This window comes from Pagrus pagrus (genome assembly GCF_965226575.1).
Source record: "Pagrus pagrus genome assembly, chromosome: 5".
NCBI classification, from domain to species: domain Eukaryota; kingdom Metazoa; phylum Chordata; class Actinopteri; order Spariformes; family Sparidae; genus Pagrus; species Pagrus pagrus.
Window position 1 is genome coordinate 31,261,742 of NC_140189.1, and position 21,075 is coordinate 31,282,816.

The 21,075-nt window shown below is 41.3% G+C and overlaps 1 protein-coding gene across 3 annotated transcripts in view; it reads left to right on the plus strand.

The window, feature by feature from the left end:
* The window catches only part of LOC311256874 (ecto-NOX disulfide-thiol exchanger 2-like), a 166,231-nt gene extending 146,048 nt beyond the window's left edge, over positions 1-20,183 (plus strand). For 2 of the 3 annotated variants that reach the window (XM_084352268.1, XM_084352270.1), the window contains 5 exons: positions 4,818-4,958; positions 12,370-12,426; positions 13,216-13,321; positions 16,602-16,687; positions 19,716-20,183. In XM_084352268.1, the coding sequence (XP_084208394.1) occupies positions 4,818-4,958; positions 12,370-12,426; positions 13,216-13,321; positions 16,602-16,687; positions 19,716-19,847 (522 nt within the window). In that variant the 3' untranslated portion in view covers positions 19,848-20,183. The remainder of the gene's footprint in view (positions 1-4,817; positions 4,959-12,369; positions 12,427-13,215; positions 13,322-16,601; positions 16,688-19,715) is intronic. The other variant, XM_084352269.1, reaches the window with a different exon arrangement.
* Positions 20,184-21,075: the final 892 nt, after the last annotated feature.

Consider the following 21,075-nt stretch of genomic DNA (forward strand, 5'->3'; position numbering starts at 1 on the left):
CTGGAGTATTAATTATTATCTTCTCAACTTTCGACCAATAAACAGACGACTTCATTCAGTTGTTTGGACATTTTGTTAGTTAGTATGAAACCAAGTTGAATACATATCAATATGTAATACAGTCATAATCTCTAAGCTGCAAATACAATCAGCTTAGTGTTGCATTTAAGTATTTTTCCCTCCAAAAGAAGCAGATGTTTCCCTTGTATTATTTAATCTTTTAAGGATTTTCTTGAAGAAGAAGTTATCACTCAACCAACGCACTTGATTCCAAAACACTCTTGAAACAAGTACATTTGCTTTAAAAGCAAAAGCAGGTAATAGTTTCCTCCTTCAGATTGTACTTACAGTTACGGTCAGTAAGTCAATCAAAGATCAGATCATTTTCAGGGCAATGACATGTCTTCAATGTTCAGAGAAAAGCTGAGACAGTCATTTGGGGGAGAACTCTGTATTTAGCAAAAGCTGCAGCATTTGTCTGTGCACTGGGAAACTAGTACAAAAGCAGTTCACATAAAGAATAAATGACCTCCTAAAGCTTTCTGTCAAGCAACGGGAGGGATAAGAAGTATTAACCCGAAAGATGAGGAAGGAAATGTTCCCTTTGTAGGCAGTTTCAAAGTTTGTTAAAATGGGATATCAGAGAGCTTTCAGGGGTCAGGATTATGGTCACTCTCAGGTCAGGATTTAAGTTACATAAAGCAGTGAAACTGGCTGCATCGAGGTGTATTTAAAAAGGTTGAGTAAGTGAAAAGACGTGTGGGTGGACAATGACTGTGTGGGCTGTAAGGCTGCATGTTGGAGGCTGTTGCTCCAAAGTATGTCATGCAGTTTCTATAACTTTCTCTGCTCTCATTAGACGGCACTAATGCTTTTAAATACAACCCCGATTCCATAAAACAGAATCGGATCATTTGTAGACAGACTGTGTTCACCGTCAGCAGTTTTAAAAAGTGTACCTGAGCTCATGTAGTAATCTGTGTCTCACAAAGTGGTGAAACTTGGCTCATCCTTGCCTTTCGAGGATGTCCCTTTTGTTTTTACCCATTCATGACACTATCACCTGTTAGAAGAAGAATAAAGGACAGCACTCCCATCAAACATGGCGTGTATTCTGGCAAAATCTTGATCTTGCCAGAATACACGCAGAGACTGGGAAATGATACAAACAGTTAATTTATTGTCAAAGTTAAAGGGAGTGGGGGTTTGAGCTGGAGTGAGCAGCGTGGGGAAGGGAGCTGAGCTGAGGCTGGGGTCCAGGGAGAGGTAATCGGAGCTGAGCAGGTGAGGGCTGAGTGCAGGGATTGTTTGAGTTGAGTTGGCGAAGACGAGGGTGGAGGGTAGATTAGGGGACCGGGGACAGGGCAGACTGAACTGCAGGAAGAGGAGAACAGGAATCAAAGTTACAGAATGAAGCCAGAGACGCAGACTGGGAATTGGTGGATGTGGCAGAGCTGAGTATTTGAAGGAGTCTTGATGAGAGGATCAAATGCAGCTGGACCGGCTCCGGCCTGGCCCCAGTACACCTGTCTCCACTCAGGTGATCAGGTCAGAAAACACAGAGTAAAGAAAAAGCCCTTGGCAGAAGTGGAGGGCATGACAATAAGCATACATGTACAAACATATATTGTCTTAGTACTGTTTTCAATGAGTATATGTCAAAAAGGATTAGCAAATGATCACATCTTGTTTAATTGCTGCTTTTTTGCCTTTTTTTATCATTGTTAACTGAAAAATTGTAACCTTTTCTCCTTCATAGTGTCTGAGGTTTGAGTTTGGACTGAAAACAAGAGGAATTGTGATGATTTTTATTATTTTTTTAATAATCAAGAGTCATTGATAATTAAAATAATCATTAGCTGCGGCCGGATCATTAGTGAGTGCTGGATTTAGCCTTGGTATGTGTGGGTTTATTTTTCTTAGCTACATCATACATTAGCTCCCACATGATATACACCCCATGGTTCACAGGTATAGTATATCCTTTATACTTTCAGTTTCTTTACTGTGGTTGTACATTTAATCCTGTATTCTTTGCAGCATTTACTTACAGTAGTGCTTGTTACAGCTACTCTGATCCCGTGTAGCTGCAGGCATGTGTTTGTGCAGGGGCCAGGATGTGAATCAATTCTTTGCTGTTTGATTGAATAATAGCATTTGACACCCTTTAAATAGGAAAAACGACAAGGAAAAAAACAAAAAAGCAGCAAGTCTTTGAGTCCTGAGGACCAGCATTGAGAAATGTAGCCTTAGGCCATATTTAATAGAATATTACCCTCAGGAACATTTAGTAATCCAATTTGAAAAAGAAAACGCTTCCTCAGGCGGCAATCCACTTCTGATCACCTGCTGTGTTGTCAAATAGCCCCAGCTTGCAGTTACTTTTCCTTAAGCGAGGAGATGTCAGAGAAAATATTGTTTTCAGGGGAGGCAGAAGAGCTTTTCTCCACTTCCATCTCATTTGACAAAGTGAATTGTAATCACCTTTATGAAATGTGGCTCTCGCAATTGAGCACTTTGCCTTCTCCCCAGTCTTTAATATAGTCGTTCTCTGGCCTTCAAAAGGCTGAATATCATCAGCAGATAAGATCCTGCGGCGCCACACGTCATCCGTGACACAGCCTTTTCTACACATGACAAAACATACATGTCACTGTACTTCAGGCAACCTACCGAAGGTTTGCATACAAAACACGTTCATACAACGAAAAGCATCCTTCTGTTGACACTTTTAGCTGTTAGATATCATCTTTAACCACACTTTCCTTCATTTAAACAACACCAAAACCCCAAGTGCCAACATTTGTAAGATTATATTTACCTATGAAAGGTTGGCTGAGCACATCTGTTGTTTTTCCAGTGCTACACATTCGCACATACAAGTTTACATCAGGGAGCTGCACAGTGCAACCACAATCTTCTGTTTATCACTGTGACAAGGTTCAGTCTCTGAGGGGCGGAAAAGCATGTGTGTGTGGAGATTTGCCTCTGGTGCTTGCCAATAGTCTATTCAGCACCAAGTCTAGATTATAACAGATTGCGCTCCAGCTCTGCAGTCACTGCTCTGATTTCAGTGTTTTGAGTCAAACTCTCAAAATTAATTTTCTGTTCTTGGACTTACGTCTAATAATGTGTTAAGTGTTAACCTCTTGCAACAAGGCTTACACCCTCATGCACCATTTTTCAGTCCCAGAGCTGCACTTCCTCTGACAAACATGTCCAATTTGAACACAACAAATTAACAAATGTTAATGTAAGATACAAACACTCAATTTGATATAATGTTTGTTTGAAACACGATACGACCTCAGCATCTCAGTGACAACCTGGTGTAACTACAATTTTTTGCAAAAAAATGACCTCAGAAGTGTTTGTTGTGACCTGCATTCTGTCTGCATCATGATCGGGTAACTGGATAAGCAGTGTGAGCAGAGTAGACGGCATCAAATATCATCTGCTGTACAAAATCACATTCACACATATCTGAATTCTAGGTTCAATTATATTCCAAAGTAATTACCAGGCTTACTGTTCAAAGATGATTAAGTCTGATCATTTTTATAATTCAGGTATCTGCTTGTTAGCAAACATCACAGTCATGTTAACATATCATTCTAGTATGCACAGTAATTTATTCTGTTTTAAGGTACCACTCAAATTTCAAAGGGTTCCCTGTGACAAAGACTGTTCACATGAATTTAAGACTTTGCGTAGCAAACAGCAACAACACACTAATATTTTAATTACAACTATAATTCTGGGATACTTAATACATTGAAAGACAATCATATACAATACATCACAAAGTCTGTGTAACTGAAGACGGAAACAAAAACAAATTAAAAGACAAAAAGCAGGAATTGTTTTGTATTGCATATAAATATTGTATGTATTTATTCACTTTTAACACGAGTAATGAAACAATGTTCAAAGAACTGCCTCAGCTAAGTGCCTCTTTAACACACATACACACCGCAGCCATAAATAAAGGCCTGACTGCCAGACAGCGGTTCTGGAGTTAAAATGTTTTAAAGGAAGGAAATAACTGTACCTCACTTTTCACTCCGTGTAACTCTGTCCGCCATTTTCCCTTTTGTGAGTTTCTCCGTCTTTAGCACAAGTTGGTTAACTTCCTGTCATTTTATCCTCATTCATTTGATAAGCACCACTATGAGGAGTCATGAAGTAGTGACTCTGGTAGGACAAATAGACAGTGCCAGCATGTTTTTAAAAAATCTTGATACTTGGCACCAGTGTATTAATAATGTACTGCAGCAGGAAGTAAAACAGTATATTTCCCCTTTGATATTTTGTCCTACCCCCACTGCGAGGTGTAAAGCAAAAATAAGACATGATGCAGACAAAGCACAGGTCATAACAATGTATAATGTAAAAATATTAGGGTGTAATTGCATCATTCATTATCAAAATAGTATATGCAGAAAACATATTTTTTAATACTCAGTGTGAATGAGGTCCCACATATGCAGAGGAGCTCATTATGTGCAGCTCTGCCTTACTGACCAGCTAAAACACTCCCCGGCTCCCTGTCTCCAGACCAGTGCTCATTTTTCACCTCACTTGACACACATTGCACAGCACCACTGTAACTGATGAATTGTTCAGCATTACATTAAGTGAAGAAGCTCATGAGGAAGTCCACATTTTGTATATTTCCCAGCAGGATTTTTACCTTTTTATTGATCAGAGTTAATGTCTTACTGCTGCTGAGACCCCGTGTCAGATGAACCTATTTTCCCTCAGATGTAAAAAACGAAACATGGCAAACATGAACCACTCTTCTTCTTTATGTTCAGCAACTCCTACGAATGAGGGATGACTTGAAGGAGCGAGAGGCGGAGCTCGAGAAGAGTACAGACGACAAACAGCAGCTGAAGAGCCAAATACACAACCTCAAGGCGGGACTGCACAACCTGCAGACGACACACACGCTCCAGGTCAGAAGAAAAACAAACACACACGGAGGGTCAAGGAAAAACTTTGTGTTCATGTTCATGTGGTTTTGATACGGCTGTACTAACTCCAGAAAAATATGCCTAATTTGTGGTCTAGTTAGAGAGAAATTACTTCATAATGAGTGCGTGACGAATTTCACAGATTTGGAAAATGATTGAACACATCGCCGCCCTCGTTTTATCAGAGATGTTTGTGCACTTAAAGTGGTGTCGAATGATTTATCCCTGAATCAACCGAGCACAGTCAATAAAAGACGGAAGTTTGCACTGAAGGCACGTAATGAACAAGTAGTCAAGATCTTCAGTATGAAACCTGACTTTACAAACAGGAAATTAAAGGAGACAGAAAATCAGAAATACCTATAATATAACCATTTGAGATTCAGGCTAGAAAATGAAGGAAAAAATGAAGACATTTAAATCAAAATGTCAAAGGATGTTTAATACTACAGGCAGCAAACATACCTTGAGCATAAGAACAACTGGTGTATCTGTTCGTATGCAGGCCAACAAAGAAAAGTCCATCAGGCTGTGATCGTTGTAGATGCATTTTTAATGAATAACTGCGGTCAGTGCTAACCGCTGCTTCATAATAAAATCCACACCGTGTTCAATGCTTTTAATGTGAACTAAGAGCAGCGGGGAAATGTTTGCTTTGCATTAGCAGTAACTTAATACAGTTCTGATACAGCCGTGAGAGAAAGAACAAGAAACTGTGATGTGTTTACATGCACTTAAGTTACCGGGTTACAACAGACTTTGTCCAGTAAATGAATATCTTGGTTACTGTAATCGAGGGCGAGAGGATCTGGGAACTCTCATCTCTTGAGCTTGATTTCTCCAGGGGAACGATCATTTCTCTGCCATGTATACATGTGATCGGGTTTCGATTGGTTGTTTTTTTACCAGCGTACACGTGCGTCACAAAAGACTGCAGACAGACAGTCTGCATTCTTGTATTTAAAATAATTATATCTAAAGTCCGACTGAAACTAAAAGTAACGCAAGTCGAAAGAACCAATGCAGCATCTTCTACAGTTAAAATAAAACAAGCCGTACCGACCGAATAAGATCGCCTTCCTGATGCAGTGAATATAAACGTGTTCTTGGATTAAATGAAAGCTAGTTTCTCTGTGGAAACACAGTATCTAATTTCTGCCACTAGGGGTTTCTCAGTCAAAACAGTGACAACAAGACTCAGTCTGATGATGTTGTGAAGTAGCGTGGGATCATGGGAGATGATCATGGGAGATCAGAGAGGCAACAGCTTTAATTCGTGTAGGCTACGGACTTTTACATTTTAAAAAGCTACACCGGAGTTCTTGCTGTAGCCACAATAGTCAATCAGACACAACAATCAGACTTTAATGCTTTCTGAGGCTAAAACTAATCTAAACCCAGGTTTATTCTAATTTTCGCGACAGAAAAAGAATCAGGATTCGTGTTACTGACCGCAACTCATGACTGAAGAAGTTATAGCATCAACAACATGAAATGCATTGTCACCTTAAATACAACTATGGATTTCTCTGGGTTTTTAAACACTGTTGGAAATGTTTAGGATAATGTAAATAATGTAATTTTATAACAAAGGTCTAGAAATTGCAAACAGTAACACTGAATTACAAGCTGTTAATACCAACTTACCCTTCATTTAATATGTGGTTTGATTTCATAAAAAGTTTAAGGATTAAAATGAATATGAGTGAAATGTTAAAGCGAATTACCCTAAAAAAACCGCCATAATAATTCTTAAAAGAATCTTCAGCTGATTATATTGCACTGAGATTTCTCTCCCTACTTCAGACTCGTATCAAGATACGGCCTTAAGCTGTTCACTGTGAGGGCACAAAAATCCTTGAATGAACTTTTGCACCCAAATGAGATTTATTTGACTGTATGTAGTTCAAAAGCGGAAAACGTTTGCATAACTGGAATAAATAAAATTACCTCGGGTACGTTCATCGCCATGACTGCCATGTCCTCCATTTCATCTTTTTTGTAATGCTGCATACTGATGTTACACCGTAAAATAGGAGAAGGGGACAACTGCTTTCTTCCTGGTTATTGGGATTCAGGAAGAATGAGGATTTTTAGAAAAGTCGGACTATAAAGTAACTGGTTATTTCTTTGAAAAGTTGAGTAATAAGATCGATTAAGTTGAGGAATAAAGTGTCTTTGCTTAGCAGTGACCATCAAGGTGCCCTTGAGTGAGGGACATGAGTAAACAACTGTAATGAGGCTGCTCAGAGGGTGACGGCAGACTGAAAGGTTTGTATTCATGCGAAGCAGTTTGTTGCTCTGTGCTGTGTAAGAGCTGTCCCTGGATTGTCACACAGACAAAAGCTGTGAAGAGAGCAAACCACCCTGATCCTTTCAGGAAGTGAAAATACTGTAATTCACTGCTTTTCTTCTCCATGAGAGGCAGGCACATTTAGCAAAAATACAACAAAGACGTCATTTCACTGCAGGTCACCCATTGAAATCCAACAAAGATCTTATTCAAGTTCAGGTATGCTTCACTACCACTTAGTTTTCCATTTCAGTCCGGCCTGCCATGGCTCAGCGTGGCACCAGTGATGACGGCTGACATGACAATGAGCTTCAAGTTCAATCAGCTATGTAATTGGATAATGATAATACTAAAATGGTACTGTCAAGTGCAGCATGATGACTCCGCTGCGCTGCTTTCTGCTCTCAGGTCATCTTTTTGATTCTCAGAGCTGCTCAAGTTTGTCTGCTGTGATTTGATGGAAGGTCGCTCGCTGCACATGTGTGAACTATGTGAATAGGTTTTTCTCTGCTGTGCATTGCCCTCTAACTTCTGTGGCTCCTGTAGAGAAGCAGTGAGGACTGGTTCGATGGGTTTATTTGAGCTCCTTTAGGGCCCTGACTTACCAGGCCGACGGTCGGCCATCAGTAACGTCGGGGCCTTCTGTGAGCATCCGTGGCCCCAGTTTTTGCAGTGTGTCCTGCACTAGTCGGCCCTTGTCTGCAGCTCTTTGGCAAATATAGCATGTTGAGTCTGCAGCGGAGCCTGTCAGTGAAAGAAAACACTCTGATTGACTGTTTAGCTAAACAAATTAGTGCATGAGAAAAGAAACAGAAAAAAAGAAAGGGAAAGCTCATTTAGCCTGTTGCTGTAGTAACCATGATTTAATCCATTCAGTGCTTTCTAGTTATTTTTCATTTGAACCGTTTTGCCCGTGCCATTTCCAACTTTATAACACGTTCTTGATTAGAAGTTGCTGGCAGTGGTGACCAGATTGCCGGCTGTACTTTCCCCTCAAAGCACATTGACCTATTCGGCTCGCAGCTGTGTCTCTGGGGTAGGCACAGTGGACAGGCCTGTCCACTAGTTAGGAGGGACTGCAACAGCCAAAGATTGCGGTGTCTTTACTGGGGAAACAACCGGCACTTAGCCCTGGAGGAGAAGCTGGAAAATGCGATTCATCCAAGTGGACCAATCACAGTCGGTGTGTTCAGGTGCAGCTTTTTGTCCTTCTTCATTGTCAATTCTCTCACCTTGGTTTAGTGTGTCTGGGCCCACACTGTCCTTCCAAGAAGCTGTTTGTTGCCACCATTTTGTTTCTACTCTGGGTGTGTTCGATGTCCATAATGCAGCAGGTAGCTGTGGGCGAGTTGGAAGCACCTGGGCCTGGTGTTGCTTTAAATCCCCAGCCTTCCTCAGTCCCACACACTTTTGTTTGATTTTATACAACATTGTCTCCAAACATCACTACTGACTACATGTTTTTTTTTCAATACAAGTAAGTATTTGCCATAATTTCCTTCCAAGAACATTGAAAGGACATTTTTTCAGAAATGATGGGCCTGAAAGCATTACCAATATTTCTATCATATATCAGGGTATGTCGCCATACAGGTTTGATTCCCGAGGGGAGACTAGACTACAGTTATACAGGACAAGGTGGTTTTCTCTCTGCAGGAACAAAAGACTTTTGGTACAGCTTCTGTAGCTGTTCTGTTGCTCTGCTGGTGAGGATTTTTTCTTCATCTCTTCCCTTTCTCTGGAGGATTATCTCTCAATATAGAGCTGTATAGTAGCTGAGTTACTTCATCATCTGGACCTCAGTGAGGATATTGTCCTCAGGTGATGTTAAGGAGATGACAGTGCCATATGGAGGGCTATTTCTGGACAATCTCATGAGACAATTGCACACTTACAAGCTGCTTATGTCACTGGAGAAAAGATCGCCTTCCTACCTCTGGATTTAAGGTGCTTTCACAATATTGCAAACAATGGCATATGTTTGCATCATTATTCTGTATGTGGTGTGATTTTTTTCCTGCTATCCTGTGCTGATATGCGACACACTCTGTGGTAAACATAGTACCAAAAGTTCATACTTGTTAGACATTGCTCCCATGCTTGACTGACCTTTATGAGCCCTGCCAGTAGCTGTAACAAAAATGGATAAAAAGTCAGTCCACCAGATAATCAGAGGCAAGGACGGTAGGTTATAAAAGATGCATGTAGCTGCCAACACAGTTAAAGCTCTATTGCTAAAGCTACAGATCGTTTGCTGTAACTGACCTATAACTTTTAAGGTTCAAATAATGCAGTGACATGTCTGTGTACTCTGACTTTATACGTTTTTTTTTTTTTTATTCCCATTCATGTGTATTGAAGACAAATACTGAAGGGGATAGAAAACCTGAGAGAGATGTTTGTATAGGAGAGGTGAGTCGTTAAGAAGGAAGAAAATGTTCTCAGCTGGTGGAAAAACAGGAGCTTTTTTACTTCCGAAGAGCCAATTTTCAGCGTGAGACTGACAAGTAGCAACATGAGCAGTGTCGGTCAGCGGAGACGAGAGGAAAATGCTGTGCTTCATTTGGAGCTTGTTGAGCCACGGCTTCATCACACTCCCACACCTCTTTTTCCCCACCTCCACTACATACGTACAACACAACCAGAGATGTTATAAAAGAGGAGAAAAACCCCTTAAAGCATTTTGAACAGCCAGAGATGGTGGTTATATGACACATATCCTGCCCCTTCCTCCCAAAAGCTTATTGTTGGCTTTGTCACAGCCGAACCGTCAAACATATCAGCCAATCATGTTGTGACACCGACGTACAACATTAACATTAACATTCTCAACTGATTCAGTGCTGTTGTAGACCAACTTGCATTTGTTCAAGTGCTCTGTGGGATGACCTAACGGCATCACTTCATTGCATCCTGGATAAGTAAGACTCATGGGAGCAAAGCCTATTAACCCTTATTTTGGTGCGAAGTCACTAACAGTGGAATATTTCGATCAGGAGTTGGTGGAGACCAGGAGCAGAAATAAAAGAGCGTAAATATTGGCTCCAAACTGATTGATCTCTAAATGAGCAAGAAGTTTGTGAAAATGTACACCATAACATCCTGTTTCTGTTGCCCCCAAGTGGCCAACAACATATATATCTTGGTCACAGCTTTTGAATAGTCATATACAGCTCTTGGCTACTGAAACACTGGGTCTACATTAGATCACTGTGACTCGACCTGTCACATCATGTAATGCAGCGAAATACTCACTTTAATAAAAATCAGTCCCTGTTGGAAAATTAAGATGATCGGAGCAGCATAGATATAAGAATACAGCAAAAAAACACTACAAACGTTTGAATTGTGTTATAAAATCCAGGCCAGGAGATGATAAAATGTGCCAGTTTTTACTTGCATGTGTAGATTTATTCAGTGAAACCCTCTGTTCATATTATTTCATCAGCTGGTGGAGAAAAATTGTATTCGGCAGGCTCTTGGCATACAGTCGGTGTAGAAACACATCCCGTATGTGTAGTAGGCTATATGCACTAAGACGCACAGTGTATTAACACATTTTACAGGGCATCAGGTCCTCACATACACTGTGACAGGCTAGGTGAGTGTTTAGATTGGATGGTAGATTACATATCACTCCATGAAAACCTTCATTCACTCTGTTCATCCATGCGTGATTGTTGCTGTCAGCGCTGCATTATTTCCTGCGCGTCTGTTTAATAATGTGGTTACCTTATCAGCCCCGCAGTCTCCTACATCCTCTCTCCAGGTGTCATCGTTCGTCATACACCTGTCAGCGCTGTTGTCATGTGATCGCTGCCTTCTGACATGAAAGTGAAGCTACTTTAATCATTTAAAACAGGACGTCGGGGTGTAATCTTTAACAGTATTTTTTTATAGAAATGTATTTAGAAGGTATTCTTTGAGCACATGCATTCTGTGCTGTGCTTTGATTGAATTAATCTGTAACAGCACACTGGAGCTGTTGGATGTCTCGGTATCAGCGTATATGTTGTCTGGTGCACATGATATGAACATTTTTTTATGTTTTTAAGCCAATTTGCTTACGATGGCCCTTCCATCAGCGTACGAGTGGTTGTCGCTTCTGATGAGCAGCTGGCGAACGGCATCGCAGCCTCCAACACTAGGATTTGGGTGTGAACTGTAGCTTTGTGTTGTCAGAATCAGATTTCTGGGCCAAGCATGTGAACACATACAATGAATTTTACTCTGTTTTTGTTTCTCTCAATTATCTTACACACTAATAGATGTACAGCAGTCGTCCACAGTGTGCTCATTGGTTTCGCTGATGCTTTAGGTAATTGCCGTTGCACCATGTGACGAAGCTCTCCATCAGTCCTCTGTACTCTGTAGGAATAATCTCTGAGTGAAGGCAGCGTGTTCCTCACTGAATATTACTCACTTGAATCAAACATGCCAATACACTGATGAATTTAATTTCACCAGTCTACATTTAATACCCTTTATTACATTTCTTCAAAGTCCCTCTACATACAGTGTATTATATGAGTCTGGAAAGACATGGAGGTAAACTGCAACTTGACGGGTGCACTGAGGCACACATCACATCTGTGAGGCTGTAATTCTAGTTTTAACAGGAACAAATGTAGAAAAAGGTGCTTTGGGTAATATATTATCATTAAATTCCTGGGGAATTTTATTATGTCGGTGCACTGCTGTCATTTCGGGCAATAAAGATCACTTATAAACTGTCAAATGTGCTGCCTTCGTTACATATCTTTGTAACAAGTGTTTGATAACCACATTTCCATAATGTCTGTATCAGCATCAGCCTTACAAATTGACTACGGGTCGGGTTCTACTTTCCACACAAGCCAATTATTTTGTTGTTCTGGGACTACGAACTATTTCAAACTATTTGAATTTCCTCTCCTGACTTTGTCCCCAATACTTAAAGGGAAAAGTCCGTCTGAAAGTAGGCTGACGATGACCGTGTTTATACATATGTGTCAGTGTGTGTGTTTGAGAGTCACGAGTGAGTTTTGGGTGTGTCTGATTGCATTAGTGTGCGACTTGTCTGTCATTGACATTTCCTCTCATTTTTCTAATTGACTCTAGCTGGAGACGTTAAAGCGAGATGACAGAGGGAGCGAACAGAGTGCTAATCAAGTCAGTGTAAGTGGAGAAACAAATCCTGAGCCCTCGCTACTGCACACTAAACTCTGCCGCCCTTCTTTTTCACTCATTTCTCTTCCTTTCCTCTCCTTCCTTAACTCATCCACTGACATGACATATCATTACAGGCCAACCTGCACAGGGACTGTACTTGTCACTGAATAAATCTCTTAGACACAACTGGGTTAGGAAACGAAGGACCTGTGTCGCAGGAATGTGCACTCAGATACATACATGCACACACCCTCGCATCAGACAAGGCCACCGTGTCCTGAATAGACTAGGCCACCTTGATGAAACTTCGCTCATACAAGACTTGCATATCGTCTTATCGTCATACACCCACATCCGGATTTTCCCCCTCTGTCTTCACTTGTGTGCATCATGGGGTTGTCACAAGCTCACAGTAAACAACAGCTTGATCATTAGCATCGTTTGTTCTCTCCCTTGTTTTGTTTTACCCCTCTGTCAAGACTCTAGCTGCTGGCTTTATTCTTCCGCTCCTTCATCTTTTGCTCATTGTCTTTTCCTTTTTATGTAAATTATTTTGTGTTTATTTCCTATTTTTGCATTTGCTTACATTTCAAACACTTTTGCAGGCTTATTACACACTTGTGAAGTAGCATAGCCATGTAAATTGATTGTTATGTGACACTGTTACTACCCAGGGCCCTGTTTAGATTTTTCAGTAGTGTCAGTGTTTAATTGAGGTGCGACAGTATGCGGGTCTTTCAACGGTGTGTTTGATCACAAAAGGCGTTGTGTTTGTGTGTTTGTGTGTTTCCTCAGGATGTAACCGCATCGTCCGTGGTGTCCTGCAGTCAGGAGAAGGAAGGTCTTCCGGAGAAGAAACCTCACAGTCCCGTTCACTCCGAGAGGGATGCACTGCTCGTCGGTATGCCCCACGGCATCACTACATTTACGATACAGCTGCACACTTTTTCATGGCGGTGTCAGTTTGTCTTTGTGTCCATATCTACACAATATGGAGCAGTGATTACATGAAAGCTGCCTGCACGTACACTTATCTTAACATTTAAAGCGTCTACCTTGATCATGTTCGAGCCGTCCTGGTTCGAGAGTCTGCAGTATGAAGCTGAGTGACTTATACTTCAGTCAGGACTATGAAAAAAGGTATGAGCATCCTGACAGTTTTCATCTTTTATTCACTCAGTCTGAGACTCAGAGAGGAGCTTTAGGCTGCCTTTGACAGCCAGAACTCTAGTTGTTTTATAGTCATTTATTCCAGGTGCAGTCAGCAGATCCACCGCTTTGATCTAGATTGAAATATCTCAACAGAAATCTAAAGGATTGGCATGAAGTTTGGTACAAATATCCATCGTAGCCAGAAAATGGATTCTAATGACTCTGGTAATTCTCTTCCTCAAGCGCCGTCATCATGTCAAAATGTCCTTGATTTCACTGGCCACGTCTCGTTGACGTCACATGTGAGACAGTGTTTTGTTCTGTCCTCTGTCCTGCCTGATATCGTTGACTTGCCTTGTTTGTTTTCTTTTCTTTGCTTTTTGTGCTTCTACCAGGCTACATAGTTACATGGTTTCATTTTTGCCTGTTTTAATTGTGTTTGTTGTTGTTGTTGTTGTTGTTGTTTAGGTGTTTTATTTTGGAAATATATTCTGAAGATTGACAAAATCTTGCAGCTGCAACATGATGCAGATGTGCTGGAAACTCTGTGGAGTTCATTCAATCAGGGGAGATTTTGTTCCGAGTGAATAAAAAATGTTTTTATTGCCATGTCTATATCAGATGAGAAGTATTTGGCGATTAGGCCCCAGAGGCGAACAGATTTAAAGTTTGACAGCAAGGAGCGATCGGTTGATTGAATCGCGGCAAAATCGGGTTGGTTTAACCGAGTATACATCCACAGTCAGCTGATCAAGAAGTGGGGAGAGAAAGAGTAAGAGAGAGAGGGAGAAGAAGTCGTAGTCTTCTTGATTGAACTCAAGCTGAGCTTCGTTACTTTGGTTTGAAGGTTCAGTGTGTAGGATTTAGTTGCATCTAGCTGTGAGGTTGCACATTGCAAACTACTGAGTAACTCTACTATGGCCAGCGTTAGTGTTTTTGTTTTATCTGTCCTTGGATTTCTTGGCAACTGTCGAAACATGGTGGACTCGTTCTAATGTAACAAAAATGACGATTGTTAGTTTCAGGTGATTATAAACTAATAAAAAACATAATTATGACTGCTCTCTTCCATTTCTGCCAGTATATCCCCATGAACCCTACACACTGGACCAGGAACAGTATCGGTTTCACAAAGCTGTTGGATTGCATTATATCGGTCTATGTTTATCGTCCTTCCTCTGCATAGCGTAACCACAACATGTGAAACCAATACCACAGTTGGATTTTTCTGATTTGCTTCAGTCGTTTTTGAGTTATTAACATTTCATAATTACATAGCCATTAGAGCGAGAGAGGGGGAAGATGTGACGACAGAGAGAGAGAGAGCCCACTTTACTCATTAGATTACATAACACACTGTGACTTTATGATAATGGAAAAATATGGCCAGCATCTATCTCCCATGCGTGTAATAAACTACATTATTTATAGAAGTAAACAAAGCCTTGTCCTATTTTGCTGCTTGTTGTTTTCCGGCACGCTGCGCTTTCACATGTTAATTGTCAAGGACATCCGTTGGCTCAAAGCAGGAAAGATCAAACGTGCTGCGTCCTGTAAGGAAGTAAAAAGGAAATGCAGACCGTGCTAAAGTTTACCATATGATAGCACTGTCTGCACCGGTCCATTCGGGTCCACTTCGACTGTCCCACCAGCGCCAGAAATACCTGCGTTTATACTGCGTCATGATTGCCTTTGTGATTGGCTTACAGGTAGTTAGGTAGTCAATGGTGTATGGCCTCCGTTTAGTGGCCACTCTGGTTGTTTTCTGAGATCAGAGATGGACCGCGACTAAAGATCCTGGCACCTTTTTATGCCAGAATCGCTCTTCTTGACGTCTTGTTTGATGCCCGAGGTTGAAGTGAGCACGGCGGGAGAAAAAGGGACACTCTCGGCTCCTGGAGGAAAATGTTTCATCAGAAAACAAAGAGTTGAATCTCTTTGCCGTTTTCTCTCCCTCCACACAGTGAATTCAGATGAACACAGTTGCATAATCTTTGAACTGTTCCCTTCATGAAAGATGAGAGGCAAAAGTATAGAAGATGAAAGAGTTTCTGTTTGTATCGTTGAGCTGCGAAAGTCTTTTCAGGGTGAGTTGTGTCTTTTCACTGAGATCCAAACTGATGTTGTGCTTCTGAAAACAGCATTCAAATCATCTGTTTTACACTGTTTAAGTTTAATTCTGTTTTTTAACAACTTGGGCCATTTTTGTAGATTTGTCATCAGTCATAACACAATTTTGTACAAATTTATGTTCTTATCAGAAAACAAAGGTCAGGAGTCCAAAGTTCCCCAGCTGGACCCCAAACTAAGAAGTGTTTTGCCCTGTCATCAACCAAACTTAAATCATTTTTCTTAATATTAAAAGAAAATATTTCATTTGTTTCTTTGCCCCAGGGCTCCAAACTAACTTTTCCACTGGCGCACCAGACAGAGTCGTTATTGCCAGTATAGCATAACATAGCGCTGTAAATAAAGGAATGTATATCACATACAATGTTGGCCAAAACTACCAAAATAAGACACAAGCTGGAGTAAAACAGGAACTCTTTTTGTTGTCCTAGTCAGATTAAGTCAGGACCCACCACCAAAACCTCAGCTGATTTGTTGCTTCATGGTGCTTTCACAACAGGCAGAGGTGGAGGATTATCTCTCTCCTGGCCCCATCAGAGAGTTGAGAGCAGATGGTTTGGTTGAGCTTGCGGAGAGTTTGAGTAGCACACAGCTTTGATGGGAGATAACGGCATCAAAGCGTCATCAAACACTCCCTCTAATCTGGAGCCACAATATACAAGAGGCTCTTAGCAGAGTCAGGAGTCTGAGAAGAGCCACTCGATGCATCCTCGCTTGTTTTTCAGTCAGACAAGAGGAGGGAGAATAATACAAACTGATGTCTTGAATATTCTGTTGTGGTTTAAAGTCGTGTTTGACAGGAGACAGAAACTCCGACGCCGGAGCTGTGTAACAAGCTTTGTCTTTGCCTTTTGACAGTTTAATTAACATGTCGGCGTGACCTGTTTGTTCTACCTCAGGGATCATCTCGACCTTCCTGAACGTCCACCCGTTTGGAGCCAGCATCGAGTACATCTGCTCCTACCTGCAGCGTTTGGACTCCAAGGTAACAGGCACAGGCACACACACACACACACACACACACACAGACACGCACACATATCTCAGACATAGCGACAAGGATTCAATTTCCCTGCAGGGTCGACATATGGGCCTGCTGTGTCATTTTAGTCTCCTGGCATGCAAACAAGCCTGAAGATCAGGCGAGAGCCATCAGTTACTGAGAGATTTCCTCCTCTTTTTTTGGGGGGTGGCTTTTTGGTTGCTTAACACGCACATACCTGTACTTACCAGAGGTGCATGTAAACGCTAAGGCTACAGTAAAAAACACAGATCTACTCAGACATTCAGAAACTCAATGACTCGTCTTCATTTTTCATCAGATTAGTTGTGCAGGTTGGAATGAATCCTGATTTATGGTCCAGAGGTGTTATTTTTACCTCGTAATCTCATATTGAAGCCTGACACAGTGCGCGATTGACGGCAGACGTGAAACTGAGGTGTTGAAGCTCGGGAGCATCACAGTGCATGCAAATAGCCAAAGTAGCTTCTTCGTCAGTAGCTTGCTAGCAGTACAACTATGTACCTTGAAAGTGAAGGAAGTGGATCACCAGTTTTTCTTTTCCTCGCTTGCCTCTCGGGCTTCTGTACAACAGTCATGCTATCATGCAGTACGGCCCTTTGAAATTCTGACATGTATTTTGTCACTAACCTCCAGTTCTCCACTCAAAACATGAATTGTTACACAGTCTTTATTTCTCAATGTAGACCTTGATATTATAATGCATTATTTAGTTGGCAGCAGCACTTATTAATATATATGTATTTTATCACAGATCCCCATATGCAGAACTTATTGATGCATATATTAATGTTCTGCATCCGTCTGCTGCTGCTGCCAGTTGAGACTGTTAATCAGCCTGATTCCTCTTCATGTTTGAGCTCATTCCTGAGCTGAGCTTTGACAGTATCCATACAGACGGTCTGCGTTATCCTGTTGCATCTGATAGGTCTCCACCACTCTGATGTCAGTCACAAACAAATCACTATCACTCTGTTATAGAGTGTAGAAGAAGCAAGTAACTGAATATTGAAAAGCCTGTCTGTCTTTGATTAACTGATCAAAAAAGTCTGTCACGGTTGCCCAGAGGTAAGGCCCTCGACTTGTTTTGTCTTTGTCTGTCCAAGAAACGTAAAGATATTTTATTTACACTCATATATAACAGAGACACCAGAAAATCCTGTTCTTGTTCTTGTTCTTGTTGGAGAACTTGACAGCCGGTAGAAATAATTTCTCACCTTGCTGAAGTGGACTCCAGGGTGTGTCAGCACACTTCCACATCACTGTTGAGTGTGGATACAAGTGCCACACTCTTAATATGTTCAGTCCACAACAACAATGCAGCACATTTCAACCCGGTGTTAAAGGTGCACCTTTGTTTTTTTACCTAAAAACAATACAAATAAACACATAATAAACACACGTCTTAATTTCTTATTATTTTTCCGTCTGGGTGTCAGTGATTCGATGGAAAGAGCGCAGGTATTTGACGACCAGGGAATAATCACCAATCGTCTTGTTTACAAACAGCAACTGTCAAATCCTGTATAGTGTTCCTTTAAGTTACTTTTTAACCAACTGCCAGACATTTTGCAAATTAATTCTCTGTCGGCCGAGTAATAATTATTTGTCTGATCATTTCACCTCCTAAATTTAGAAGATTATTATTATTCCTTCAGTTGAACATCCTAAATATACCACATATACTCTGACGGGTATAAAGCGGCAGGACATGTCGGTGTTCACGAATAGTTCAACAATTTAGGAATTACATACATTTGGTCTCATATCCTGAAGCCACAACTCCTCGTGTTTATTGTTTCAGTACGGATTAAACACATGAGATATAGAATATCAGTTAGTAAGCTCAAAATGAGCTGGCAGGGAGATCGTTTTCACATTTGGACAGAACCAGGCTAGCTGTTTCCCTCTTTGTGCTCAGCTGAGCTAACCTTCTCCTAGCCCAGGTTTCATATTCAAGAGTTAGGGTTGTCACAATATCAGATTTTCACTACGCGATCATAACGGCCAGATGAATTCATATTAACCATATCATCGCGATATCAATAGAAATATACAGATCTATAAATATCTGTGTTTACTGTGTGTTTTGCAATAAATTACCCTCAAAATATGAGTGACGGGAGGAGTGTCTTTAACCATAACTACAAAAAAAAGGAAACAGTAACTCTCAATTACTCGTGAAAGGAAACCAGATGAACTCGTAAACAATGAATCCACAAAGCCTAACGTATTTACTCACACGATATTATTATGTGTGTGTTGTAAACACAATATCAATAATTCATTCATTTGTAATTCATCAAAACAAATAAGGGTATTTCCCAAAATGTTGATCTTTTCCTTTAAACATGTGTGTGACATGTACTGTATGTGTGTGTGTGTGTATGTGTGTGTGTGTGTGTGTGTGTGTGTGTGTGTGTGTGTGTGTGTGTGTGTGTGTGTTTGGCACGCTTTTTGACTGTGTGTGTGCTTCTATTCAAGTCTTTGTGCAGCTGTTTGTCTGTGTATCTGTTGTTTCAACACTGACTCCGCACAAAGAGCAGCCCACAGAGTTTTGTCAATACCACCGGCTGGACAACAAGCCCAATCCTCTCTGCTTATCTGCCGGCTCCACGCTCACACAGCACCATTGTCTGTAATGATACACCGGCCCTATCTCCAAGATGGACCTTAATGCACCCTGACGTGAGCACCGGGCTCGAACAACCTAGTTATTAATGCAAGACACCGTGGGTTGTCTACAGCGGCTCTTACAGTGGATTTCTGTCTCCACTGTCACCTTTGTGATTATCTGCAGCCCACCCAGGTGGCGTTAGCCGCTGTAAATCCTGTCATGTAGCTCATATTGTCTCGATGCTTTGGGTTTAAGCTGGGAGCGGAGTGTGGGCATAATGAAAATGAAGCGCAGAGGTGTGAATAGTGGACATGTAAGAATGTCTGTCTTAATTTGTGCACAAGAGTACACACATTTTGTGTCATGTTTCTGCAGATTAACCCCGGTGAGGTGGAGGCTCTTCTGTCTCGGCTGCCCTGCACCTTCAGACAGGAGCTGACGGGCGTCGGAGCCAGTCTGGAGAAACGCTGGAACTTCTGCGGCTTCCAGGGCATCAAGAACACGTAGACTCTGTTAGCGACGCCGCTCGGAAGTGTAAAAGACGACAGGTAGACGAGACAACACAAGCACACGAAGGACACTCTAGAAACGTGGAGGAAGCCCACATCTAATGGAGACACCGGGCCCAGACGAGAGCACAAATCATTCACCGCACATCTCAGATCAGGAAGGGGAAGTTCAGTATAAACACACAGGTTCACACGCTGGCAGACCTGGACTAAAGGGCTACACAGGAACATCATCAGGGTCTACTTTCAACCTCAAAACTCTCTGCCTTTCTTTTTTTCTGCCTGGTCTTGATTTTGTACAATCACATAAAATAAATTCTTATATTTCCTTCTACTTTCTGTGTCGTCTATTAGACGTGCACACAAAAGATGGATGCAGCAATCAGGTCCATTTGTAAGTATTTCCACATCTCTCAGTGTTGAATTATGCTCCTATTTGGTGGCGCATAATTGCACTGTCAGTTCCTAAATGGACACGAAAACAGCGGAGAGAGTATCAATGGGAAGCTGCCAACGTTAATGTTTCGAATTTCTTATCCGATGCATTTCTAAACTGGTAATTTGAATCTGATCACACCAGTGAAAGAAACATTTTGGCGGAGAACATTCACGCGGTGCCTTCGAGGTGTGGTTCACTGTTTGTCTTTGTGCAATTGCAAATTACTGAATGTCGCACTCATGATGATTATATTTCAGCCACGTCGCCGCAGATGATAATTTTGTTCACTCCTTTATTGTAGCACAACGTGAAAAGGAGCCTTTTGTTTGTCAAAGGGCTCAAACAAACAGCCGAGTGTTTTGTTCCTGCAAACACATTCGAGGCAGACGGTTAGTACGAGCCAGGAAAATAGCCTTGATGAAGCAGTTGATGGATTAATGGTGGAACAACCTTTCTACGCACGGCAAAGGTGGTGAAATATGTTTAATATTTGAGGGTCCGGTGGTTCTTTGGCTTGCAAAAGTGGCTTTAAAGGAAGAAAACGATGAATAAAATCTGTGACAAATCATTAAAACTGTTCATGGTCTACACCTGTCCAACCATAACTTCATTATTACTTATTTCCAGTTTCTTTCACTGGATGACATGAATCTGACTCATATCTTACTGGTGAGCCTGAGCTCATAACACCCTGAAGATGAGCTTCTACTGCCATCTGTTGGACAAATGTAACACTCAACCGTCAGCCCGTTCGGCTCAATAAAGGATGGCATAGTGCTGATGCTGC